Source organism: Aedes aegypti, chromosome 3 (genome assembly GCF_002204515.2).
Source record: "Aedes aegypti strain LVP_AGWG chromosome 3, AaegL5.0 Primary Assembly, whole genome shotgun sequence".
Taxonomy (NCBI): Eukaryota; Metazoa; Arthropoda; class Insecta; order Diptera; family Culicidae; genus Aedes; species Aedes aegypti.
In genome coordinates, this window is record NC_035109.1 from 155,365,194 (window position 1) to 155,375,426 (window position 10,233).

The following is a 10,233-nucleotide window of genomic DNA, read 5'->3' on the forward strand; positions in this document are numbered from 1 at the left end:
AACTTCAAGCTACTGGCGTAATTAGTATTCTTCCTAAAACATTCCAGGAAATTTTTGGATGAACAAGAACACTCGTTGGAGTTACCAACATGGGGATCTTGACCAAAGAAATGTTTTACAAGAGATAACGAACTTCTAAGTGTCCAGATCTACAAGATATTCTTATATTTGGAAATGGTGAACAGATCTACAGATCTCCACTTGCTCATGTAAAATATGCGCTCAAACTCCAAGGAAATTTTTGAAAACATTTAACTGCATACATTTTAGCCTGATTCCTTCTTCTTTTTGGCGGTACGTCCTCTCTGGAACAGAGCCCGCTTCTCAGCTTAGTGTTCTTATGAACACTTCCATAGTTTTTAACTGATAGCTTTCTTTGCCAATTGACTATTTTTGCATGTATATATCGTGTAGCAAGTACGATGATACTCTATGCCTAAGACGTTTCTCTCGAATGGACTTCAAAAGGCCTAACTTCATTTAATTAACTCAACTTTGTCGTTTAACGAGCTGATTCAATTTGAAACCCAATGAATTAATTTAAGAATCTATTTTAAGAACTCCCGTTCGTAAATTGAGGCTCTAGTGTATTTAGTTATTTCTAGGGACGATAAAGGTGTATTCTCATATCAAATAAGTAATAAACCATCACAGTTTTAAGATGTCGAAAATTTCAGCGTTTATTATTTGAACTTTTTTGGTTTTCAATCACTCTGTGGACTCTGGATTTTCAAACGGCAATCATCAATAAATAAGCAATCAAACACATAATTCGGGAACCGGGATTAACTTTAGGATGCACTTAATGATGGTAGTGGTGATGGCCGTGGCTGTGCACCAGCACTGGACTGGCGACGACTGTCTTTACGACCGGAACCGAGTGAACCACGGGAACGGTTTTGTACACCGGGATGGTCTTGTACTTGACGATCGGGGTGTGGACAACGGTTTTCACGACCGGGGCATGCACGACATGATGGTGTCTAAGGGGGTGATGGATAAAGGAATCTCAAGTCAGCGAAATTGAATTGCGGTGGGGTGCCCCCAAAAAAAATCAATATTCAGAAAGACATGGTGTTTAGCCCAAGAATGAAAAATATGCTTATTAATAGCATTTTTTAGAACATCTTGCACACTCTAAAAATAAATTTAGAGGATCAGACAAATTATTTTATGGGAAATGGACTTTTTTTTGATGAAAATGGTTATATTTTGACGTTTTGTGCAGATGTTTTCAAAGACTAGTAGTAGTACTACTACTAGTAGGCTTTGAAAACTTTTGCAAAAACTATAAAATATGACAATTCTCATCAAATTTTTCCATTATTTCATAAATTGATCTGACGGAATTTTAAACTGTGTTTTAGAAAGTTTATATGTTCTACAAAAGTGCTTTTAATGACCATATCCTTCATTCAGGGGTTTGGCATCTTAACTTTCAGGACATTTAATTTCCTGGGGCACCCTAATATGTACCTCGATGACAGAACAATGGGACGATACTTACGAAGGAATATAGTGAACCGGAGATGCCACTACATATCCGGGGGCTGGAGCTGGAGCAGGTGCAGCAATGGCGGTGGCAACCAGGCAGGCAACAACAATCTGAAATGTGGACGGTGAATGCGGTGGTGATTAGTGATTAGTCGTCGAGTCAACGGTTTATTATTACGCGGAAATATGCGCCAGCTGCTCATTGATTTACATTTTAATGTAACTGAAACGACGTTTGGGCCGGCGGCTGGTATAAATGACGGCCACACGTGGCAATAGAGAACCTTTCACGTATGAATGACTAAGGAATGATGCAATCGATCAATTGATTAACTAATGATCGCAACCGCAAGTACTTTTCATAGTTGGGAAACTTGATTCTCAAATGATGGTGTAATTAACAACCTGGTGCTTCAGAAAACATATACAATGTAAAGGTGTGTATTATTAGCTGATTGAGAAAATCATTTCTAGAGTCATTTTTGAAAAAAAAAAAATCATCTATATTGTATGAATATTATCGAGGAAAGTTATCTAAAAAGAACCATTTTGATCCTTGTTTGGACCCGTGCCTTCAAATTTTCGTTGGACCCGTCAGCGACATCTAGCGATGGTATTTTTTCTTTAACAACGTCTTGGGAAAACATTTCTCTTAGAAAGTTACTTCTTTTTCGTTTATTCACTGAGCATGGTTGAAACAACGAACAAGAAAGGCGAATCTCTGAGTTCACAACTTCTTTCCAAAACATTGGTATTTAAAGCTGTCACCAAACGTGGCAAAAATGGGAGTAAGGTTGTTTCTCCGAAATGCGCGCTTTCTTCTAAGGGTGAAATTGTTAATGTTAGTGATTGCATCGAAATGAGCTATCAGTTCGATGCTTTAGATATTTTTTTCCGAACATCAAATCGAAGCAGCCTCTAGTCCAGGCTCTTTATTTGTTTATTTGGAGCAGAAAAAAGATCATTTCAGTTGAGAATTATTGAGCTCTTTCTCAAATAGGCGCAAAACCTTGATTCAAGTGAGGAACAAAGAGTGCCGCCTATCGTGGTCAGTTGTTCGGAATTTGGAGGATTTAGTGGAATATTGAAGGAGATATTGAACTCCATAAGGAGAATCAATGTTTCCTTACAAATCGCAAAGAAAGGCGACTGTTGCGTTTTGCCGGAAACTCTTAAAGATCGCGAACTTCTTCTCAAACATCTTGAAGAGAAGAAGCACAAAGTATTTACTTATGACAAACTGAACGTTTGTTCAAAGTCGTCTTGAAAGGTTTCTCAAGTGACTAGAGGTCACCTGAGGAGATCAAAAATGGAATAAATTATTAATTTACTTGGATTTTCCCCAATCCAAGTGATCATTATGAAAAAGAGAACTCAATCTGGCATTCTTTGGAAAAGGCTTTCTCAAGAACATTATTTAGATCATTTTTTCAAAAGTGATCTAAATAACATTGAAGTTTTATAAAAAGCAAGACTTATGTTTGATGTCCGTGTGACATGGGAACATTTCCAGAAACCTGGAGGAAATTACCAGAACCCCACTCAGTGCCGTCGGTGCCAAAAGTGGGGTCATGGTACAAAAAATTGTCGCATGGATGCTAAATGCATGATTTGTGAAGGTTCTTCTCACTCCAAGGACGTCTGTCCTGTGAAGGATGATACCACCAAGTTCATATGCTCTAATTGCGGGGCCAATCATAAGTCAAATTTTTGGGATTGCCCTTCACGCAAAAGAGTCGTTGAGGCTCGTGCCAGGCAGATGAAAGATAATATCCGTTACGATAACGGTCGTTTCCGGAATTTGCCTGGTAGAGTATCGAACAATACTCATTTTTCAGTTAACGATCGCTTGACTAAGAATCATACCCAACAGGAAGATCATTATCATGCTCATTCACAAACTAATTTTAATCGTTTTAAAACGATTTAAGATGACGCAAAATCTTCTGAAATTATGTATATGACTCTTATTATTAACAAAAAATGGCTACAGTAGTTGCACAGCATCAGCGCGGCTGATCTGACTTCGATAAATCGGAAGCTTAACCGTCCGGCTGTCGATCGATTCATTACTGTTAGAACTAGTTTCTTTTTGCATGCGACATCTCCGTTGCAAAAAATACCGTGGTACCAGGAAGCGTCAATATCCTGGAAATTTGATTCCCAAAATTCATTTTTTTTCTCAATAATCCAAATTATCCTGTTTCAGAATAAAGCAGCATATTCACTGCATTCTGAAATTACATGTATTTTGATGATACCCCGCTCGTGCTGTCCGGTGATAATGATTTCCCTTATGAGAATTCACTAAAAATAATCCATACATTAACATCAAGTTGTATGATGACAGAAAATAAATAATTGAAAAAACAGATACAAATTTTGTAACAAAATTTAAAAATACTGCTACGAAAATTAAGGTTTAACTTTCAAGGAATTTCGACATGGGCAACTTTTCATCAGATTAATGGCTGAAAACAATGTAACAAAATCGGCCATAGTGTTATTCCAGCAAAACAATTTTTCTTTGATTTTGATTCAATGTTTTATGTATTCGCATGAATAAATTTATTGCTAAAACTATATTATTTCAAGAAAACTTATTGTTTCATAAAATAAGGTACCGTGGGGCAAGTGGGTAATGGAATTCGCATAGTTGAGATTCTTCAAATTCTAGAGACTTTAAATTGAAACAGATGAGGTCGTGTATATTTTTTAGCTTGACTCCCACCAAATATAAGCAGCATGCTGAAATTGATTTTTATGAAAAATTAAAGAAAAAAATACAGAAAAAGTTTTTGAAAAATGTCTCTTTACTTTTCACTAGCCCCAAAAGTGGGGCAAGTGAAAAGTTTACCGTTTTGAACAATAAATTCAAAAACAAACAGTTATATCCACGATTTCTATAAGCTTTAACATTTGTTAAGGCTTCCCAATGAACAATAACATAAGTAATATGTAAACAAAGAAAATGTTATTCATTTAACTTGAATTTTCTTCTGCTCAGTTATGTTAGTTGAAATGATTCGACAACATTATAACTGCAACATTTCCAATGTTAGTTCTTACATTATAGGACAGCAACTGCATTCCTGCTCTGTATAATTCCCACCGCTGGTTATTTGTTTTTGAGAAAGTCGGATATGACGTCGGATAACTCTTCGGGAGAAATCAAACGGAATCCTTCAATAACGTATTTAGAATCTTTTTTATGTGGATAGACCTATACCCCATTTTTATGTTTTGAACTAGCTTTACATAGACATTCCACGAGATTTCCGTGTGTTCTCTAATATTGCAACTTTTCGGTCAACGTCTTCCTTTTAATTGGCTGCCCGAAGTAGACATATTAATATTATAAGTTCCATGATTTCTAATAGCATTTAACGCTTGAGTATAGTGTTTCTTGAATTATCAGCACGTTATGTTTTTCTATGATAATTGCGAATCATGTTTACTTATGGCTACTTAAAGAGAAAACACAAATTCAATCTCTAATGATAAACTTTTCACTTGCCCCACCTGAGAAGAAAATTGACGGTGTTTAAATTTAGTTATTTTTAGGTCTACGTCGAATTAATTCTAAAACTATTTTTATTGCAGTTTGAAACTGTCACAGAGGACAACTAAGAAGTGGTACAGGAAATTATTTTCCGCAACTTTTTTCCACTGAAAATATTAAAATAAGATTGTTCAATTGATTAACAATTTTTCGCTCTATTATGCAATAATGACTGAAAAATCTCAGAAATATCTTACCTATCGTAATGTTCTCAATGGCCTCAAAGGTTTACGCATGAATTCAAAACGTTATTTCACATATTCAGTGAAATATATCAATTGTTTTCACTTACCCCATTTACCCACTTGCCCCGCGGTACCTTATTTGATTAATTTCCAACAGAGATGAACCAGCCTCTGGCTGAAAATCTCTCTAATAAAGATAAATAATAATAAATGATTAATTTCCAACAGATTTGTAGCAAATTTTTTTCAAATAACTTTTCGATGTTATTCATAGAATTTTAATATTATCAAAATCCTCAAGGAATATTGAAGGGTAGCTTCAGAACTTTTGCAAATCTCATGGAAATTAGTCAAATAATATTGTGGGACTTGTTCATACCTTCAAAGCGAATTCCTCCTGGTGAACATCCATTCCTTCTATGTCTACTTTTTATTAGCAAGTTGATTCCGGAATACGTTCCCGGATTTGCCAAAAAAAGTTACTTCTGTCAAATGTAATGCTGGGATATTTTACTGAAAGTTGTACTAGAAATTCTTCTGTGAATTATTTTTCCCAAAACTTTTATTACAAAGTCTTCTGCGTCGCTCATCAATGATCCTTAAGAAATGTTTCCAAAATACATCACAAATTCTTCTTTGCTTTTTTTCTCTAGAAATTTTGCTTCAAATCCCCGGTTGATTCATTAATTGGAAAGAAAATTGTTTTTGGAACATCTCTTGCCTTCGAATCGACGCGGGAAAATCGTGACGTCACGAATAGGAAATAGTAGGTTTTCCTGAATTTAAAAAAAAAGCTTTTTTCTTTGAGTTTGATCAATAAACTCGATAAATTCGACCGCTTTTGTTATCACGATCGTTAATTAATTAGTGATTCTTTTCCCTTTTTTGGTCGTCTATCGAGAGATAGTTAGTTTTTTAGTAAATTTAGTAAGAATTTCAGATTGGTAAGTACGAATTGGGTTGATTGGCTACAGACGTTTGCGAGTGTTGAAGTGCGTCTTCAGTTCTTTTCGAACATTGACCTGCCCTGAGTCAGGAGGTCTCATCCGGGTAATTGAGCAGAGCTAACGGTCCTTCTTTAAAGAAGGTGGCGCTAAAGCCGTCAGCTTTAGGAACAGAACGGAACGTTACAAAGGTTGGAAAAAAAAATTGTTTTTTCCTACATCAATATGTTCACAATATAGTATCATGACACTTCGGAGTTCATACAAAATATTATCTAAGATTTTGATTTCATTTTACTTTCAGTCAAACTTCCATGCGTTTTAACACAATTTTTTATTATAAAAGACGATTATGAATTTTACGACAGGAATGTAGTAATTTTTTCCGAATTAAATGTCAGCTGCAATTATTTAAAAAAAATACCTACAAAGTTCTTTCAAACCTGATATGGAGTGATTCGTAAAGGAATTTGTAAAGCAATTCCTAAAAGTATTAAGATATTCAGGGAGTAGTTTTTGAACCAAAATATGGAGAGTGGATAAATTTTTAAATGTTATTTATGAAAGAATAATGGGATTACCAATAAAAAAATGGAATTATTTCTGGAACCTTATATAATACTTGATGGAATTTCTTGAGATTTTTTTTGAGAAGTTCAAGAATGAATTGCAAAATCTTTAAAAAAAAAAAATCTTCGAGAATTTTTGGAGGATATTCTTTTGGGAATTTCGTTCGTGCGGTTTGGAGAAAAAAGTTTATAGAAAATACTAAGATGAATCTCTGGTATTTTGTTCGGGAGAATCTTAGGGAAACAATAATTTAATTCTCTAAGACATCCCTGAACAAATTACTCGGGAAATCTTTGAGTATTTTCGTTAAAGAGTTTTTGAAAGAACAGTTCAACAGTTTCCGCTAGGAACTTTATAAGAATGTTAGAATTTTTTAAAGATTTCTTAGTTAAGCAAAGCGAAGAAAATAAAACAAAAATGCCGAGGAAGTTTTGAAGGAATGGGGGATGTTGCTCCTTGATTTAAGAGAAATATGAAAAAATGCAGGTAGATCTGCGTTGATGATAGATTGGGTTTTCAGGCTTGACAAAATTAAAAAAAAACTGTTATTTTATTTTGTTTAACGTTACGGTCCGTTTGGGACCTTCTTCAGAGACTTAATTTCAACAGTTCTTTCTTCCAGATAGACCTGGGAAGAACTTTTTTGAGAAATCATGAGAATAACAATTTTTCAATTGAATTCTTTTTAAATGCCCATGACACTTTTGTGGAATATTACGAGGAATATGTAGAGTAACACCCAGAAGTTTTTTTTGGGGAAGTCGGGATAATTTTCGTTGTGATTTTTACAAACAGTACTGTAGAGCTTCAAAAGCAAACTGTTCTGAGGAATTCGTGAAATGAATCCTTGCTTGGTGATCTTGAAGACATTTTTAGTGATTTTTCTGTACTATTTTCTTTGGAGAAATACTCAATAATTGATTAAAATCCTAAACAAATTATTATTGAGCAACTAACAAACTTTAACTAACTTTAACTAATATTTTATAGATAATAAGTACGTAGAAAAACTTCCAAGAGAAATGATTAAAAGAATTTTTAATGCATTTTTTGACCAAATTCTTCAAGAGATTGTTTAAGCAATTCGATACAGATTCTTCGAGATTTTTTCTGGTGAGATCAGAAAGTCTGGGAATGATTTTCTGTGGAAAGCCTAAAAAACAGGTAAAAGAGTTCTTGATAAAAGCACTGAATATTACGAAAATCATTCATAAAGAAATTTCCGTAGGAATTCTAAGACGAATCTCTTCAAAGAACATGATTGAATACTTGAAAAAATCGTGGAAGAATCACAAAGGACATTCCTTGTGATTTTTTCGCTAGAATTCTTGAAAAAAATCCTAGCTACGCCAATGCGCTTCAGGTTAACTATCAGAACTCGAGATCTGAACCAATTTTATACAATATTTTCACATCTGACTTACCTGAGTTACCTCAGGGATGTCAAAAATCCTTGTTTGCGGATGACACAGGCCTCTCCGCCAAAGGACGAAGCCTGCGTGTCATCTGTAGTCGATTGCAAAAAAGTTTGGATATTTTTCCTTCATACTTGCAAAAATGGAAGATTTCTCCTAATGCTTCCAAAACTCAACTAATGATATTCCCATATAAACCAAAAGCTCTTTATTTGAAACCTTCAAGTAGACATGTTGTCTCGATGAGAGGGATTAAAATAAATTGGTCAGATGAAGTTAAGTATCGAGGGCTCATGCTAGATAAAAATTTGACTTTTAAAAATCATATCGAAGGTATTCATCTCAAATGTAACAAATATGTGAAACGTCTTTTCCATTTATTAACAGGAAATCGTAACTTTATCTTTAGCATAAGCTTTTGATAGCTATTGATTTTACAAAGCTTTTAGAATAATTTTGTAAATTTGTAAACAAAATGTAATTTTGTAAACAAAATGGTTTTAAATGATTTATTCAGTTTTACCAAATTAGGATGGCAGTGTTTTCAAACACAGAACACCTAGATATAAGAAATGAATGTAATGTTTGAAATACACTAATGAAGAAAAAATTATACAATGAAACACGTATACGTTGGTTTCATTGAAATAAATCAGCATGAAATTCGTCTCAGGTGGGCTTGTCCAACATATTCCTACTTATCAACCAACGCAGCGTCAACTATAATTATGCGAACAAGAACGCACGTGACCATTCCGAAGCCCACCGAGTTCAAATAAATTGCTGTTCTAATTGGATGGACAGTACAAACGACGGACGTGAGGCACTGCGGGGAGAGCAGCTTCCAAAATTGCAACGCCACACTCCATTAAGCGTGGAGCGCGAAGCACGGATTTCACGGTTATTCGCTCGTAAATATTCGAGATAAATGACCAACTGCCAAGATCACTGCCACTTGTACTTGAGAAGCACTTGATATCGCGGTTGAAGTGAACAACAACAAAAAAACGCACAATATTTTCGTCAGTTGACTGCTGCCACTACCAAGCAGGCAGTCTGTGTCTAGACTGGAAGCCTCCGAAGTCCGAACTCGCTTGGAGTGGAAGTCGTGCAAACATGTCCGCGTTCTAAACCCGGTAGGCAGCACTGCATCTCCAACAGATCATCGACCAAATGCGTTAGAAGTGAGGCGTAGCCAGAGTTTTCATAAGGCATCTGGACTTTAAGTCGAATCTAGTACATAACATTGAAGATGGCCTTATAGTTGAGCTCGAAATACGCGTATCTGTCAAAGGATACAAACTCTAGTGGAATTAAATGGTATAGTACTAAATTCGGTTTTAATTAATGGTAGGTATTCCACTAAACAGCTCGAAGATTGATTATTAAAATGTCTATTGTCACTGATTGCATATGCATCATTTGTCACAAAACTCTTTATTTTTCTGTAGGCCCTGTTCAAAAGTTTGTCTCGAAAACTTCGTTTTTGAAAACAAAACATCAATTTTGTATAATAAAATTCATACATGTGACATAAGATGGCAAATATGGAAATTGTCCTCCGCTCACTTCTGATCACGCCCATGACGTTAGCCAAATAGCCTCTCACACCTTCACTTCCTTTTTGCCCAGGATGGCGCGACGATTTACTTGGTCACATCGTTTCTAATTACCGCTTTATAAATTACGGTGCCTCGGTGGATCGCTTTCCGAATGGGACATTTATTATCTGCTTGTTAGCGTTTGCTCTCCTAAACTACTAAAACCAACGAACTAGAGCTCATTTCGCACCCCGCCGCGGATCAGGTTTAACTGTGCACTAAAAGTGGTTCTCCGTCACTCTACTCACTGGCAGTGACACTCGGAGTCACTGTCAACTATGTAAGCAATCATTTATGGGCACCACTAAATCAATACGCACCAGTTTGAACATTTTCAGCAAGTTGAGGGGTAAAACTTTGCACGAGCGATCGTAATCGGTTTCTAGCTGGCACTGTTACTGTTCGATACACTTTAGGTACTTGATGCCTCTAGAACAAATCAATCGATATTTATATTAGAAC

The 10,233-nt window shown here is 35.4% G+C and overlaps 1 protein-coding gene across 1 annotated transcript; it reads right to left on the reverse strand.

Annotated features, from left to right (window-relative positions):
- Nucleotides 1–654: 654 nt before the first annotated feature.
- On the reverse strand, nucleotides 655–10,233 carry LOC110679642 (neuropeptide-like 3). Its single transcript, XM_021855026.1, has 3 exons — nucleotides 10,092–10,233; nucleotides 1,508–1,605; nucleotides 655–983 (listed from the first exon to the last, which is right to left on the reverse strand). Exons 1-3 carry the CDS (start codon nucleotides 10,101–10,103, stop codon nucleotides 803–805), a joined length of 291 nt encoding a protein of 96 aa, XP_021710718.1. The 5' UTR covers nucleotides 10,104–10,233; the 3' UTR covers nucleotides 655–802.